Source organism: Alosa pseudoharengus, unplaced genomic scaffold (genome assembly GCF_046254945.1).
Source record: "Alosa pseudoharengus isolate Yale_2024_CS ecotype anadromous, Long Island Sound unplaced genomic scaffold, YU_APseudo_1.1 YU_APseudo_1.1_scf_23, whole genome shotgun sequence".
Classification (NCBI taxonomy): domain Eukaryota; kingdom Metazoa; phylum Chordata; class Actinopteri; order Clupeiformes; family Clupeidae; genus Alosa; species Alosa pseudoharengus.
In genome coordinates, this window is record NW_027468685.1 from 24,297,776 (window position 1) to 24,315,661 (window position 17,886).

At 41.5% G+C, this 17,886-nt stretch overlaps 1 protein-coding gene across 2 annotated transcripts; it reads right to left on the minus strand.

The window, feature by feature from the left end:
• Nucleotides 1–1,667: 1,667 nt before the first annotated feature.
• Nucleotides 1,668–11,596, minus strand: clptm1l (CLPTM1 like). 2 transcript variants are annotated; one of them, XM_076302103.1, is made up of 18 exons: nt 11,525–11,596; nt 11,005–11,132; nt 10,671–10,765; nt 9,900–10,089; nt 8,521–8,663; nt 8,334–8,412; nt 8,056–8,173; nt 5,996–6,090; nt 5,617–5,701; nt 5,018–5,121; nt 4,578–4,643; nt 3,698–3,748; nt 3,313–3,395; nt 3,194–3,228; nt 3,023–3,078; nt 2,891–2,935; nt 2,648–2,763; nt 1,668–2,516 (listed from the first exon to the last, which is right to left on the minus strand). In XM_076302103.1, the coding sequence occupies exons 1-18, from the start codon at nt 11,589–11,591 to the stop codon at nt 2,432–2,434; spliced, it is 1,641 nt and encodes a 546-aa protein (XP_076158218.1). In that variant the 5' UTR covers nt 11,592–11,596; the 3' UTR covers nt 1,668–2,431. The 2 variants fall into 2 exon arrangements, with proteins under 2 accessions (XP_076158218.1, XP_076158219.1); XM_076302104.1 differs by having other exon boundaries at nt 11,005–11,595.
• Nucleotides 11,597–17,886: the final 6,290 nt, after the last annotated feature.

Here is a 17,886-nt window from a genome sequence, read left to right on the forward strand (position 1 = left end):
TGTGTCTGTCATCTGCATAATTTCTTGTCTATATCTATGCACACAGAGAGAGAGAGAGAGAGACAGACAGACAGACAGAGACAGACACACACACACACACCACTGTCCTTTTAGCACAGCTTCCCCCTCCCTGCTACCAAGCGCGCTCCTGGAATGTGGCGTTGTCTGTCGCCTGGCTGACACTGCAGTCAGCGTGCTCACTGTACCTCCTGTCAGATCTCACTGTCACAATCACCGCCTTTTTCTGACTCGTTCGGTAGCTGAGCAGACAGAGAAATTGATTCACAGAGGGGAGAAGTGCGGATCTCACACTGGAGAGATCTCGCCGGCCATTCCCTTATACAGAGTGGAGTGTTGGTGACATCTGCAGGCCAATGGTGCCCTTGCTTTTTTCCAGCAGGTTATGTATGCTAGGCTATATTCCAATAAGCCTAGCATCTTAGCACTTCTTGGGACCAGTAACTTTTGGTACATTGCAGTATGGCGCTATGTTCCATGGATATGTTGTGGTACATTGTGCCTATAGGGTCTTCTTTATTCATAAAAGCTGTAAGAATATAGTGCCTCAATGCACAGAGCCCACTATTATTATATGTGTCCTTTGTTCCTGTAGCTATTTAAGGCTTTCAGATAGGGACTGAGCTCATGGTAAACCAGATTTCATTCTTACAGTTTTTTTAAGTCCCTTTGGTCCATTTCTCAGATTAGAATTTAAATTCTGAAAACTAGTTCAACCACCACATCATCTCATCATAAAAGCTATAAAAACAGCAAATGCTTTTGCACATCCATGATTGTGTGCAATTGTTTGCTGTTTTACATGATCGACTGCTAATGCCATGTCGGTCAAAATGCCATTTGCCTTCTCTCACATTTTTTGAAAAAAAAAAAAAAAAAAACTACAATAAGAAAATGTGGTCTTTTTTCCTGTATTACAATGAATGACAACAAACTGCAGTTCAAACGGTATTGTAATATGAACCCTGTCTGATCCCTTACAATTTCCCACATAAAATATGTAGCTTTTTACTGTTGAAAATGATATTTGCCAAAAAGGAATTTTTTTTGCATTCACTTAACAAAATGCTTGCAGAGTTCTGTTATATTGACCCCATAGCTATTTTGACTATTTTAGTCATAACAGTGACACAGGAAATTTTCATTCTGATGGCACTGACATGGTGATTGACAGAAATATTGGCAAAGCAGGAGGCACATTCCACATTTTTGCACATTTCTGCATTTCAAATCCAAATTTGTTTGTGCATACGTCACAGAATATACTGTACAGTTTATCCTAAAAATAACACTATTAACCAGATTTTCATTTTTTTTATCTTTGCTATAATAGAAATGATTTTTAACAAACAGATCTGGATAAATACATGTGGCCGCTTTCTGAAGCTTTTCTGTTCAATTAAAGCCATATTTGATTAAACTAACCAAAACTGAGCATAAAACTCTTATATCTGGAATGTTTTCTGTCCTATCTATCAGAATGAGCCCCTTGTTTGCCTGCATGCATTGCCTGTATCTACATGTGATTGGCGTACGACTCCAATTCACCACTAAATGTATTCTTCCCCAATATATGAGTTCTAAAGCAACATGTAGCCGTTGACGGGTGACATTTAGCCATGATAAGAGATTCAATCAGAGTCTCATGATACTGTCAACATATAAAGGAAAGCAATATTTTATTGAACCAATACACCCTTAAATATCACATATCCACACATGTAGACTCCATGCATGGCAGGGTTAATCCTCTCCCTTGTGCAGTTATAATAGTCAGCCATCAACAACAAGTCAGTGTCTTAAAAGAGCACATTTTGTTTACCAGCTTGAAGATGCTTTCGAGCACCAGTCACCATAAGCAGTCTTTCAATCAGTTTGGCACCAGAATGGCGTGGCCTTCATTTACAAATACTATCAAGATTATAATTATTATTTTAAATCCAGAAACAGATTTCATAACAACAAAACTAAACAATCATTCAAATCACATACGCACGCACACATACAAAAAGTACATACATTCATTTGCATTTCCCCCCACCCCAATTCTTTTCAACTCTTTAGCCAGCCAGATTGTTCCAGTAATTGTATGCACATCAAGTTGTCAGGTATGCAGTGGCCCCCTGCTGGTTGTGGTATGGAATTGCAGGCAGGTTGTAGCTATGGCCTGGCTCAATCGGCAACATGTCTTCACGCCAGAACCTTCTGGAAGGCGTATCGACAGCAATGCGGTTCTGAGATGCCTTACGGAAGGCCATAAGTCCGCTCAACTAACCCTTCCCAGATGCTATGGGGTGATCGCCCACCTCTATGGGCAAGGTGGGGAGGGGGGAGGCCAAAACGTTTCAACCGTCAGCCCTGGATGAGGTAGGGCTGCAGCTGACGCATCCTGAGGTTCTGACAGTTTCCTTTCTTAATCCTTATGGCTCTTGCCCTTCGGCTTCTCATCGAAAGACACCCCGTACTCATTCATGCGGCTTTTGTCCACGGGATAAAGCCTGGAATGACAAAGAGAGCCGCCGTGTCAAACATCCCTTTGAAGGTGTCATACACCATGCAGCTCATCGAAGACAGACACTAACACAATTGGCTGTTTGATGTGCTATATGTTATGACCCTGGGAGCTCACCATCTCTGATACAGGTAGACAAGGAACACCACGTCATCTCTGAAGCAAGCCAGACGATGGGACGTCGGCATGGTGATTATGAAGGCAAAGACGTCATCAATGAAGGTATTGAAAGCCTGGGGGGGGGGGGGGGGGGGTAAATAGAAGCCTCAGACATGCACTGCTTTGAAGACAACAAAGGATGAGACCTTGACTACAAATGCATATAAAATGACAGTGTTCTGTACTTTTGTGTGTTCCTACCTTATACATGAATGCCTTCCATGGAAGATGAGCGACTGATTTCAACTGAGGAAAATGTAGACACAAAAACAATCAGCAAAAGTCACATTCAACAACTCGGAGGTAAGTAAAGTTGAACCACCACCAACTGACCTTGTAGTTCACAAAGAGCTGAGGTAGCATGAAGAGGAACCCAAAAGCATACACCCCTGTTCAAACATCAAGGCCCATGGTAAGTATTTCACAAAACAGAGTTGACCAACTCCAATATATTATAATATGTTCTAAAACAGTTGTTCATGACAGGCCACATCAAACACATACCGTTCACAGAGCTGTTGATGAGCCAAGAGTACCAGCTGTTGAAATGACAAACCATTGTGCATTAGACAGTGATTGCAACTGAAACAGTGACTGTATAACTCAATGAATCTGAATCTTACCTTTTGTACTTTACATAAACAAGAGCGTACACTGCTCCGCCAATGCACAGAGGATACAGCAGGTAAGACAGGTACTTCATTGCCTGTTAAGACATATAATTCAACGCTTATCTGATAGGCGAATTGCGTTTTTCGGGCTAGCAACACACTAGACACCTGTTCATCTTGAAGCAGTAGGTGAACTAACAATGCTGACTGAACAGCATGACGTTGAACAGCATGAGAGCAGCAACACTGAGGAATTTGTACCATTCTCCTGCTGTGAAGTGATTTGACTAAAAAAGTATCTTCACAAGAAATAAATGCAAAAACCTGTTTGGGAAGCTAAAAGAGGCTGACATTAATTAAAAAGAAGTGTTGCGTTGGTGTGAATGCTTTGACTCACCAGTGTATCGTACTCCTCGGTCCTTCTCTCCGACTCGTCCGATTTCCCAAACTGTGAATGAATTACAGTTAACACAGCAGGCCGTTAGAAATCCCACTAGACCACTCAGCCACATCCCAAAATGAAGCATACAGGTTTAATCACCAGAGACCTCTATTAAAAAGGTCACATCATATTCTACAGAAGTACCAACGAAGTGTAACCTATTTTCTGTAATGCAAGATTCTGGGAACTATCTTGGCACATCGTGACATCGGGCGGGACATAACGTGTCTTTGCTAGTGTGTGACAATCGCAGTTATCATCTTCCCGTCCGGCTTTGATTCAAACCCTTTGTCAGTTATGTCAAAGTAAATAACTAAATGTAAGACTTTGTTATGCTGTTGCCTATACAAGCTCAACATGTCCATAAACACACAGATGTTTCCAGAAAGCAGGCCACATCCTGCTGTTGCATAGATGGTCACACATGCAAGAAGCCTCATTCAATGCATGCCATGCATGAGATGCATTCATTTGTCATTATAATAGCACTGTGCCATGGTTAAAGTACTCCAGGTTTTAAAGGGAATGGGAGAAAGGCACTTTCATTGGCTTATTGGCTGTTATGCCCAAAACACACCCATGATTAATTAAGAAACATACAGTACAACCATTTTGAACCATGTGCCTGGCGTCTGATCATTTTTCCGCTGTCAAACTAGCAAAGGTGGATTTAAATGCACAAACCATGCAATCAAACCAGACAATGCATTTTAAATTGTTTAAATAGGGCCCTGTGTGTGTAGCGGATAATAGTTTTGTTCTCTGTAATTATGGGCTTAGTATGTGGTGGAGGAGGATGAGTGAATGGATTAAGTAAAAAAAAGTCTAGGCTCACCAGGAAAGTTGGTCTCAAACCTTTCCAAATTATCTGGATCTTAAACGCCTTCTTGACTTTCCACACCTGTCCCCAATTTCAGAATTCAGAGTATTAGTATAGAAGGGAAAATTCCCTTCAAAGTCACTGCAAACATAAACTTGTAATGCTACCAAACCAGTATATTAAAGGCATTTATAACACGATAACTACAACTAAAGCTCCAAAATTACATTTGACTAGATAAAAAAAAACAAAAGCTACACTGTTACATTTGATTACATTAGATGAATAAATTATCTTCAACAATTCTTTCATTTAGGTGAGAGACACAGACTAACGAGTAAATTAAATTAAGACCCTATTAGCATAAGAACTCTAAGGAGCTCTGATGGCACAGCAGCTATTAAGAGAGTGGAAAGTTTTGAGTGGAAAGCAGAGGTGGTTTGGGGGGGGCGTACCTCGATGATGGACCCTACACCAGCAGGGATGAGCACAAGCAGGCTGGTCTGCTCATCCAGCAGGTAGAGGAATATCACAATGGTACTGAAGCACCTCCACAGCACTACAGCAACGCAGGACAAACCACACAAATCAGTTAGTTTCAGCATGAATGCTGAGTTCTCTTCACAGCTTTTAGTCCAGGGTCGACATGTTCCTGGTCACAATCATCATTGTGCTTTGTGCATTGTGCTTCATCTGCTTTGTTTTAATTACACTAGACAAAAATTACCCACAGAGGATATATTTCTACACTTTAAAAACACCCACAGATACTAGATTTTGCAAGGACACTTTAGCAAAGTCATCAAAACAAGCATCATCAAATATGAATTCTTCATGAGTTCTGGACTGAATCGGTGTTCATTGCTGTACAGGCACTGACAGGATCAAAGGGTTTTTATTTCTAAATCTAAACGCTTTCAAAGTGGACCTGCTGTGCTGAAATAGGTCTCCTGCAGTGAGCTAAATTACTTCACCTGGTCCACGTTACTATCTTTGTGACAGAACCGCACATTCCTCGACAGAAATCACATCTAGTTCATAATGCACCAATTACCTGCTTTGCTGGACATTCCCACCATGCTTTTCTTTTGCTTCCAGAAGCTGATGTCATTTTTGAAGGCAAGAAAATCAAACAGGAGCTGGAGGAGAAAAAAACAACAATATCAGAGCACTGAATCCACTTTAAAATCAACAAATGTACATCACTGATCCAGTCACCATGATGTTATCAGAAAATACACAGCCTCTCTAATCATTTCCACCAAATACCTGGATTTGTTTTAAATTAGTAGAATTCCTAAACCAGGAAGTAATATTGCCTGGTCATACGTCTTAGGGCATATCTAGAGCAAAATAACACTAGCACTTTCATCTTCTGAGTCTGGAGCTGCCTGGCTGTGATGACATCATGGGGAAATTACTGACATACTTACATGGAAAGTGGCCACAAAGAAGGTTAGGCCGAGGAAGTACAGATTGGTGTCCACAAAGATGGCTTTGATTTCATCCGTATCCTTTTCTGTGAACCCTGCAAAAGTAATGCCACAAAAAAGCGCTTAGAAGACAAGACGCTTAGAAACAGCTTAATCCACCACATTGTTATCCCTCTTGTGTTTTAAACTCGGTGGTCTGTCCACAGAAGTTAATGCACGGTGGAGGTTGTAAAATGGCCCCGACGCGAAGCGGAGGGCCATTTAAACCTCGTAAGTGCATTAACTTCTATGAACAGACCACCGTGGAGTCCATTATCCCGCTTATTCCACTGTTGCCAATTGCATTGTGTTCATTTTACAATTTAAACGTTTTAATCGCTAAAACTGTCTTGTTTGTAGAACTAATTTCTTCCGACACATATCAACTAATTTCTCAACTTGCAGGACAAACTGCCGTTACTAGTTCTAAATGGATGGTTGCTACAGCCAAAGGCCAGTCGTTGTAGTAGTGTGTAGCGTGTTGTAGTTCTATTTCTCCATCATATGCTACAATGTTGCAATGTTCTGAACGTCTGCATTTTACAGCTAGGATGCAACGTGACAGTTCATTTAAACTTCACAACGAGTTCGGCGAATTAATATACAAGTGTGATACGGCCAAAAAAATGGATCTACTTCATAGGTGTGCAAATAACATACGGTAAATTACGTAGGACAATGGGAAATTCAACCAAGCAGTAGAATAGCTTCAGTTATAAGTATTTATCATGGTCATTGAAAGTGCCATTCACACATGCTATATATTGGGGGGGGGGGGGGGGGGGGGGGGGGGGGGGGGACTGTCCTGAATCTGGTAATATAAGAACTATGGTGGAGGAAGACTCTGGGGCTGAGCAATTTACAGAAATATGTGTTGTGTGCCTTACAGAAATAAACGCCATCTTTTATTTTTTTATGAAAAATGTGATCGGTCTCTTCTCTCTCTGTGTGCACTCATAACTTTTTACAGCATTGCAATGAACAAAGTAAGGCAAAAAAGTGTTTCTTTGTCAAAAAAAGTGGGATGCAATGTGGGCCTTGAATTGGATACCATGCAGGAATTTGCTAGGATCTCCAAACTGGATTATGAACATGCTTTGCCATAGAGGAACATATGATAGGGTTGGATTATGAACATGCTTTGCCATAGAGAAACACACAAACATGTCGGTAGGTTGAGCCATATGAAGTTATTATTTTGCCGTCACTTCATCTGTTTTTATAAAACAGAATAATATCTCTGTCTCCTCTTTCATCTAACAAGTGTGCCATATTGGACTAATTTTAACATCACTTTTTCCCCTTTTAAAATATATTTTCTTTTTTTATTTGTTTATTTGTTTTGTTGTCTGTCTTGTATGTCTTGGTGTCACGGGTACGCTGGCGACTACGCCGCTCCGTCCGGCATTTTTTTGTATTTGTTATTTTTTAAATGTATTTGTCTTGTCTTGATGTCATGGGTACGCTGGCGACTACGCCGCTCCATCCGGCATCTTTTGTCTTGTTGTTATGTGTCTTGTTTGTGGAGTGCTTTGGATTGCACTATGTGCATGTTAAATGCGCTTTATAAATAAATCTGACTTGACTTGACTTGACTTGACATATCTATCCAATCACGGGTTCGCGGGTAATTCAAATGAGAGGGTGCGCACTGCGCAGGTGAACACAGAGACTGTAAATATGATGCAATTTCATGATTTTCTACAATTGAAATACTTGATCGTACAGACAAGTGCCTAGTCTCGTTGGAAAGCCCGACTTCTGCTCTGTCATGTGATAAAGGTTTCACTTTCATCTCGCTGCAACGAATAGTTCCGAAGCAATTTAACAGAGAAGAATGGGTGTGTTTTTTGACGCACTTTACGTCCATCAGCCTCTAAGGGTTAACAGGCGACAAAACTACAATGAGCTTGGTTCATGGTTCATACTTTCTTGTGTCCCACACAACAAAACAAAACATTCACCACCAAAAGCCAAATCAAGCTTTCAGGCAGACATGACATTCATGACCTCATCCTTACCAAAATGTTGTAGAGAATAGACTGCATCCTGCATATGAATCCAGAAGCGAAGCCGACCCAGGGAGATGGTGTCATAGGAGATTGTGAGGGGAACCTCTGTTGTGGTGCTGTTGATCTCCTGGGGAATGCATTATGTGTCACTCACATGCAAAAGATGCCAATCGCTTCCTTATGGTTAAGGCCTACAACTACAGTACTCCACTGTGATGACCTGGTCAGAGCAAGGAAAACATTCAGTGGAGACACCATCCAGTCTTCATAGGTTGAGACATACATACCATCAAGTCTTTCACTCTGTTGCTCAGCTCATCCACAAACAGTAGTGGCAAATACACCATCTTCTTCCCATTCTGATATCTAGAAAAGGACAAATATATAAATAAGGTCAAGTCTTCCTAATGGGTAAAGGCAAAATAGGTGGTGGTTAATGGTATATGACGTAGAAGTGTTTTTTTGATTACTCACACTCTCAGGTAACGATGCACGTCGGCCGGCAACGCATTGCGGTCAAACACAAACTCCTCTGACACGATGTTCAGGGTTAGCCGTGTGCGCCAGTGGGACACTGGCCGGTCAGCCCCCGTCCCTGGCTTCTGCTGCTCCTTAGCCTTGGGAGGAGAATGTCTGTGCTTTATTTTTACATTTGAACTGACCACACCAAAACTTAAATGTGTGGGGTCCCACGTGACCATTGGCCAGACATGACTTTGACCCTTTGTGAGGAGAGTTCATGCCTGGGGACGATATGACATTTTGGAATTGGACTGTGTCAAATTGAATTTGTGTAAACAAGAGCTTTGACCCGCAATATGAAATGAAATGTTCCCCATTTCTGAAGCACAGTGCGTCCTATAGTGCACAGTTTTGTCATTGACTATGAGACCACGGTGAAGTTAGTTTCACTTTGCCTAGGAGTTCAAATAATAGGCGAGTGCAGATGCATGTAGGCTATACTCTGCCTTAGTGGAATCCCTCTTACTTACGGTCTCGCCTGCAAGCAGATTACTTCAAATGCGCTGCTGACTATCAAATTACCGATGTTTGCGCTGTTTGAGGTTTGAGCGAATGTTACGCCCATGACTGATGAAGAAACATAAAAACAACCCTTTTACGCCCGGCTCCCAGCGTTTGATCACAAAATCACGCCATTAAATTAGTGATTGTGGACTGGCCACGCCTTTAATGTCTATAAACTTTGCGCCTCTGACCATCCGTTTCTGATCGCCAAAATAGGGCCCAGTAAGTAAACCAATTGTTTCTCTATCACATTTAGGCTAGATTGTCCCACACAGTGGTTCTCAAACTTTTTCCATCATTCCCCACTTTGGAGGTGCATTTTTAAGCCCCACCTGACCCCAGAAAATCGTTGAAAAACGTTGAAATGTTATAGTCACATTTTAGTTCCACGTTACATTTCCTGTCTCAGTCACTTGGATCTGATGGTGCTTTAATTTATATGTAGGCCGGTCTATGACGCCTGTCTATGACGCCTATGTTTATGTGTGGCTTTCATTTATGTAGGCCTGTCTATGACGCCTATGTTTATGTGTGGCTTTCATTTATGTAGGCCTGTCTATGACGCCTATGTTTATGTGTGGCTTTCATTTATGTAGGCCTGTCTATGACGCCTATGTTTATGTGTGGCTGTCTTGTTTTCAATGTATGATTTTCCTTGTCAAAAAAGAAAGGCACAAAATAGACACATTTCCTCCTGCTTGTGGCGCCCCACCTGTCATGTCTCCATTCCCCACAAACGTTCAGGTCTTGTATATCGGTTCCACAAATTGTAAGGCAACAACTAGGCCTACTTGATACATGCTGTATTATAATGCTGGTGAACTCACTTTTTGTTCCTCTTCACCTGCTATCAGGCTGACCTCTGGGGGTTTAGGCAGCATGTAAGTGGTCAGCTGGGTGACCTGGTGAACTTGCCGTTGGTCCTGCCAGGGAGACACCCCTGCTTGGTGCACAAACACCATGGCAAAGAGGGTTCCATTTTTCCGAGTCTTCTTAGGTAGGGTAATGTTTACCTGCCTACAGAAAGAAATGTGCGTTTCAGTAAAGTCAAACCAATTCAGACCCAATTTAAGTTATTTGTCACATAAAATTACACAAAGTCCATAGTGAACTGCTTAGTTCTCTTCAAAGTTTACTAAGATCCAGATCAGTTGGAAAGGTTTGAGACCAACTTTCCTGGTGAGCTTACTTAATCCATACATTCCTCCTCCACCACCACATACTAAGCTCATAATGACAGAGAACAAAACTATAGTCCATTGCACACACAGGGCCCTAATTATCAAGTCTTAGTTCTGACTTAAATGGCTGTGCAATGCATATGTTACACAGATGTAAATAACAAAAGAAATCATGTCATGTGCTCTAGGTACAGTCCTCATTCAAGATGCGCATAGACTGTGGATAGCAGCTTTTTCTCAAGTCTCTCAGCACTGGCTGCACAAATGTACCTGAACAGATCATTCAATTGCAATCAGTAGGCTGGTTTACCTACCAATTTCCCAGTCAATAAATACATGCACTGGTGGTTTATGAATAATTCTCCTTCTGACAACTGCAAGAAGGTATCCAACCGCGTCTTCATTTGCACCCCATACCTCTCAAATTTGGAATGCAAGTCGAAGTCTTCCTCTCTCAGAATGAGTGTGTGTCCGCCTTCCGCGTTTTGCTTCACAGACGTGTACACGCTCAGCTGTAATCAATGGAAATGTCAAAAATGGTCTCCAGTCAAATTTTCACTAACATGACGTGTCAATTAATATTTCGCGTTTCCTGTAGATTACCATGACTAGCCAACAAAATGATCACCCCTTGGCTTGGGTTCGTGTAAATTAATATAATGGGTAATGCATGGGGGGGAAAGCAGGCATAAAAGCATTTTTTTTCCAATCTGAAATGTCGAACTGTATCAGGGAGAGGAAGCGTGCTTACCTGCAGACGCGGTTTTGCTGTTAAATAAGGGCTGATGCAGTTGTCGCTTTTAGGATCCTCACATGGCTTAGTGTACACAATGCCATACATCACCCAGCAAGTATGCAGAACGTACACAACGAATACACCTATAATTAGGGTTGTAAATGAGGTTTTGTGAAACATTTTCCTATCGCTCTTCAGTGGTCTCAGTCTGTGCACGAACGGATAAAATACTGAAACAGCAAACGTTTGACTGCAAACTATGTAGTAAATAATAAACTATGTATATAGCTAAGACGAAAGATCAAAAACAGGTCAGCTATCTGAAATGCCGGTGGGTACATTACTCCAGTATCTTGGCGTTATTGCATGGTCCCAACGAAAGCTTGCTGAATGCTGACCTGCTAGGTATCCAGCTAACTTGTCTACTATTGCTCTACGCCATAATAAACAAACAATAAAGCAATATTAACTAGCAATAACAGGAAATGCACATATATATTATAAACGTTGAGCTTATCGTATGGTATGCACTAACAGACTGAAGTCAATTTCGATTGAATATAGAATAGTGTTATCGGCGTGAAAAAAATCACTTCCTCCATTCGTTTCCTGGTGTAGGCGTGTACGCATAAAGAGCATGCGTACCATTTTTACGCCTCCACAAGGGGAGTGTTCAATATGCACGCCAGGCAGATTTATGTCTCCTATCGTCTACCAGAGGTGTTGGGTCACATATTTCATCATCTATGTTTTGATTTAATCAAATATTTGTAAAACGTGACTCCGCAGTCAATGACAACATGCAACTATTTCAGTTATGAGTCTTAACTCACGCACTCCTGTTTGAAGGCTTTTCCAAGGTTTCAGTAGTCTAACATCGATAACACCGAATTTCTTTTTAAGTTGACCCTTGGACCATAGGGTAGGCTACAGTAGGGTGCCTGTTATTATGACCGCCGCGCAGCGAAGCGGCGGTCATATAGGTTTAGTCCGATTTTTTTTTTTTTTTTCTTTTTTGCATGCCCAAATTTCTGTCAATGATTCCCGGGACACTGAAAGACCGGGGTACACGAAACTTGGTGGGCATGTAACCCCACATGGATAGCATGGAACCATCGTTTTTTCGTTTTGATCTGTGGCCCCCCGCTGGACTGGACCCCCGAAAGGAGGGTAGGGCAGACACAGTTTTCTGTGAATATCTCGAAAACCGTAGGGTTTAGGAGGACCATTTTTTTTTGTATGTTGATCTCAAGGGGCCATGTCAACCCATTCCATAACCACTCATTTCATGTATAGCGCCACCTAGTTAAACACAAAAAAGTAAAAATGAGGTGTTGTAATTGAAGGTATCTGTGACCTAACATAGTCAAAACTGCACAAAATTGGAAGTGTAGGATCATTATGACACCATCTGTATGCACGCCAAGTTTTGTGGAATTCCGTTCATGGGGGGCCACACAATAAATTAATTTATGTTACTATACACCAACTGGTCTGTAGGTGGCCGGAGACAGTTTTCTGTGAATATCTCGAGAACCGTAGGGCCTAGGAGGTCCACCTTTTTTATGTATGTTGGTCTTAAGGGGGCATGTCAACCCATTCCATTACCACTTATTTCATGTATAGCGCCACCTAGTTAAAAATTAAAAAGCAAAAAATTAGGTGTTTTCATCACAATATCTTTGGCTGACAAGGTCAAAACTGCACGAAATTCAAAGTGTAGGATCATTATGACACCCTCCAAATGCATGCCAAGTTTTGTGTACTTTCGTTCATGGGGGGCCTTACAATAAAATAATTTATGTGTACATTTTGTGACGTACACCAACAAGGATTCCTGGGACACTGAAAGACCGGGGTACACAAAACTTGGTGGGCATGTACCCCCACATGGATAGCATGGAACCGTCATTTTTTGTTTTGATCTGTAGCCCCCCCGCTGGACTGGACCCCCCGAAAGGAGGGTAGGGCAGACACAGTTCTCTGTGAATATCTTGAGAACTGTAGGGCCTAGGATGACCATTTTTTCCCGTATGTTTGCCTCCAGGGGTCATGTTAACCCATTTCATGTGCACACATGTGCACAAACAGATATACACACACACACACATACATTCACAGTAATCATACGTATGACACATACTCACACAGTAGACATATGTACACTTGCATGCACAGGCACACACACAAGCACGCACACACACACACACACACACACCCACACACATAACATAAACATAACACAAACAATCAAGAATTTCTCAGAATTATGAACATGCAAGATGGGGGTGGGGTTGTATAAAATGAATTTTACATGTGAAATCTATGAACTAATCATGTTTTGGTACTTGTTGTCTAGCAGATACCAGTGAGAATTGAGTGTGGATAATGCAATTTAGTGAGACAGTTAGAATCATATAGGCCTTTCAGCGTGATTTCTTTTTGTGGAAAAAATGTGCTGGACTGGGCGGCGGTCATATTTTGTACCACTCTGCGGTACATCTAGTTTCTGCACAATTTGTTAACAAATGGACTGCCTCACCCTGGCCTCACTACTTGATTGGTTTTGTTTCTGAAAAATCTCCTTGATAAGCTTAAGCACCAAAGATGTATTACATTGGCATGTATTTTTATTGGTGTAAAAGAGGTAATCCTACCTGTCTATTCTTTTTTACTTAGAGCCACAGGCTCTGTTCCGACTCATGAGCTATGTGTGTAAATGTGTCCCGTCCTGTCCATTAAACATGAGACTTTCTCTTTCATTAAAAATGTTTGTCACGCCAGATGCAGATCTTGCAACATATGATTGTGACTGTAAAACAGAGTAAACCAACAAACACAAGTATAGGTTACTAAACTCTGAGTAGTCAGAAACGGGATGGAACAGAAACAGAGTTTCATATTATTTTTCAGTCTGAATGAATCTCGCCAGCACAAAGCGCGCCACACCACCACACCAATCCTCCTCTGCTGTTTTCAAAAAATATTTATTTTATGGCATCAGCTCTCAGCATTTGCAGCGATTAATAGACTTTGTTTTTGTGTTTTCTTAGTAGCATGATCTATATGTTTAGAGTTGGACTCTGTCCAAAATACTCTATTAGTCACCCACAGTCCAATTCTTTTCGACATTTTAGCTTTTCCCTTTTTATAGCCATAACGTTGGCCTTTCCTCTGAAACACCTTTGATACGGACAGTCTTTTCATTATAATGAAACATTACAGTAGGCTTAGGCCTTTTTTAAAGTTAACCAACTAGCCTAGACCTTCTGCCTCAGGTAGGCTTTCACTTGTATTTTTGTTGTAAGTTATGACTGAACTTATTTGACTTACTGTCTCCCTATAAATAACTAGCACTGATATAATATGATTGATTTATTGCCCCATTGATAGAATGCAATGCACATCAAAATGACCATTATTTATATGATAATGTGGTATATGAATACATGTGGACTTGAACTTGAACTAGAACTATAACATGCAGTAAATGAAGTGAATGCAGTCAAACAGCTAGCTACCATTACACTCAACACCAACTAATCTACATCCACGCTGAGTTTGAGGCTGCACACTGCGCAGATGCACAACTGAAAAAAACTTGACTTTGTTTGGGTGGGCAAGACACAATGCTTGGGTGAGCTTAGCCCACCCTGGCCCCTGCCTGGAGCCGGCCCTGCTGGTGCCCGACAGGGATGTTTGTTAAGCCTCCTGTTGTACTCTTCGTTCACATATAACCGTACGGCAACTCACACCTCAAACACTATCATTAAGTTGACTGATGACACCACCATAATCGGCTGTATCAAAATGAATGGTGATGAGTCTGCTTAAAGCAACACCAAAGAGTTTTTTGTACCTTAAAATAATGTTTCCAAAATCGTTTCAGTGGTTCATCAACTCGTAACAGGGTGAACGGCACTTTCTGCATTCGCTTCGTGGCCCTCTATCGGCTATAACCGCACTATGTAAGTTTGCCGGATCGGGTAGCGGATCTGTAGTTCGATGGAATGAGACATGAGAAACTACAAAATTGACTTGCATTTGATGTCGCAATACATCGTACTTTCTTAAAATCATGGAACATATTCTACCTTGTCTGTGGACATTGTTATTTGCAAAGCTGGTGCTGGATAAACAAATAGTGCGTGCGACAGAGGAAAAGTTCTTTGGTGTTGCTTTAACAGAACAGAGGTGGCAACCCTGACATCTTGGTGCCAGGACAACAACCTGCTGCTCAACGTCAGCAAAACCAAGGAGCTGATAGTGGACTGCAGAGAGAGGAGCACTCGCCCATTTACATTGGGGGCACAGCAGTGGAGAGTCAGCTGCTTCAGATTCCTTGGAATTAACATCAACGAGGAATCAGGATCTGAGCTGGTCACACCATGATATAGGTATGGTCACAAAGGCAGCAAGTATGGTCAGTATGGACGGTGATATACTGAACAATTTATACCGCTGTACTATTGAGAGTATCCTGACTGGCAGCATCTCAACATGGTATGGTCACAGCACCGCCCAGCTCTGCAAAGGGTGGTCAGGGAGGTCAGCGCAGCACATTACAAGGATTGAGTTATCAGCTATCCAAACCCTTTCTCTGATCCCAGTCATCCCAGCCACGGTCTCTTCATCCTTCTGCCATCAGGTAGAAGGTATAGGCCTACAAGAGCATTCAGACCTGTACCAGCAGATTTACAGGCCACCTGTGGCCATCAGGCCACACCTCCTCAGGGTTTTTTTGCACTTGACACTTTAGTTTTTATCTTTTATCCTCTTATACCCCCCCATACTCACACTTCTTGTCTTGTTTAGTTAGCTGTTAACATACTGTGTTTAATTGCTACTTTCTAATTAATTCTATAAAGTTGAGCTGACTCTTGAGTATAAGACATTTAATTACTGATAAATCAGGGCTCTCAAGTTTTTAAGTTTGCAAGGAGTGAGACTTTGTTTCTCAGGGGGGAGGGGCGTGGCATTGGCACAGTGCCACGCCCCCTCCCCCCTCATCGAAGTACATGAAAGTCCTATGTCTGCTTGAACTACTCGTGGCCCCACGCCCCCTCCCCCCCATCAACAGAGACCCACCCTCCCCATGTCCCATAGACCCAGCTTCATGAGAGAGCACAAATTCCATGATTTCAAACACACTGTTTAATTTATGTTATTATTATTACTTATTATTTTTACCACTGTTCAAGAGACCATTTTGGGATTAAATGTGCTTTTTCTCATTTTTCTCTATAAACAAACAGAAAACAACCAAATGAGAAAAAGCACATTTAGCCCCAAAATGGTCTCTTGAACAGTGGTGGTTCTGTCCGTGTGTGTGTGTGTGTGTGTGTTTATGAGTGATGTTGTGTGTTGTAAGTGTTTGTGGCAGATTTTGATGCCTTGATGACTGATACTGGGGGCTCCCATTTAAAGCTCTGTGGTTCAATGTCAGCCATTTTCACAGTCATGAGGCCATCCTTAAAAATATTCTTGTTTGCAGTAACAGCCAAAAAAAAAAAAAAAAATGGGTCGGTAGGTAGGTCAATATTTTTTTTTCAAGATTCAAAGTAAAAAAAAAGTACAATTTTGGTCATGGTGATTACGTAGGTATGAATTTAAACAAATGTGCATATTGTGACGTAACTGACTGGGTCCTTAACCCGTGCCTTCAGGCGCATCACTGCAAACCTCAATCTGATACAGGTTATGTAGACCAGCCTTTCTCAAACTTCTTTGACCTGAGGCCCAGTGATGGCAGACTTTGGGGTCATAGGGCTCATCTACACGTACCCAACCCCACACCCTCCAAATCAAATTGTCATTATCATTATCACAATCATTATTATGCCTATATTGTTATACATGCACTTTCACTGAATTATTTTATTTAATTTATGTTTTGTGACATGCACATCAGAGGACTGCTTTACTAATGTAAGATATAATTAGTTTCATTGCTTTTGCATGGTTGCATGATGCTTGCATAAGAAAAGAAATACTTCTCAAAACAGCAAGAATTATATGGGTGCTATTGGTTTGGGATGTTCATGCAAGCATCATACATTGGTAGGAAATGGAGAAAAAAATACATGTTTTTTAATGAAGTTTAATTTGAATGCCTGAATGTAAGGATTCAGGAAACACAATACCAGGTCTTTTGGCGAGCATATAGGCGTAAATCACTGATCTGTTGATCTTTAAGATAGAAAGAAGGCTAACTTTTGGCCACTTATATTCAAATTTGACTATACAATACTCAGTGCTATACAGTGTATTATACAGTCTCTGCTCTGTTTCTATGGAAGTTCCAAAATCAACGTTGTTCTATTAAGTGTCGTTAAACAATTATCAACAGGTTGAAGCAGAGCTTTGATACCAACGTTATCGATTAGTTTCAGTTTCTCTCGCGCAGACGCCTGCATTGAATGAACGCTCATAGCCTACCACCACTTTATTGTATGGCTCCATGTTTAATGACATCGATAGCAGAAACGTTTGTTTTCTTTTTTTGTCGGTCCGCGGTATCTTGATCAACTGCGCAGCAAATTATCAGACGAAGCACCGGGCCTAATTTCACTCCACGACTCAGCGGACCAGCAGTCTCCACGTTGCGGACCCACATCAAAACAAAACTATTTCCTGATTGGTTGAGAAATCCTATTTTCTGATTGGCCGATAGGTTAGTAACTGAACAGCAGCTCTCTGAACTGAATGAGCGCACAGACAGCAACGTTGTGTGACACGTTTGTAAAATATAGCCCTTAGAAATTTCTGTGCGGGCAAGTTAATTTTTCGGAGTGAGAAATGCCATGTGTGGCGTGTGAGCGTGTAAAGTCATTGAAATGCGTGTGTCTCACGCTCAATGCGTGAGACTTGAGAGGTCTGGATAAATCCTTATTTAGT

Coding starts and splice junctions, on each gene's coding strand:
- clptm1l (XM_076302103.1), bottom strand. CDS start 11,591: ATGGAGGAAGTGATTTTTTTCACGCCGATAACACTATTCTATATTCAA. Junction 8,174..8,333: donor ACAGAGTGAAAGACTTGATG/GTATGTATGTCT, acceptor TGCATTCCCCAG/GAGATCAACAGCACCACAAC. Junction 6,091..8,055: donor CTATTCTCTACAACATTTTG/GTAAGGATGAGG, acceptor TTACTTTTGCAG/GGTTCACAGAAAAGGATACG.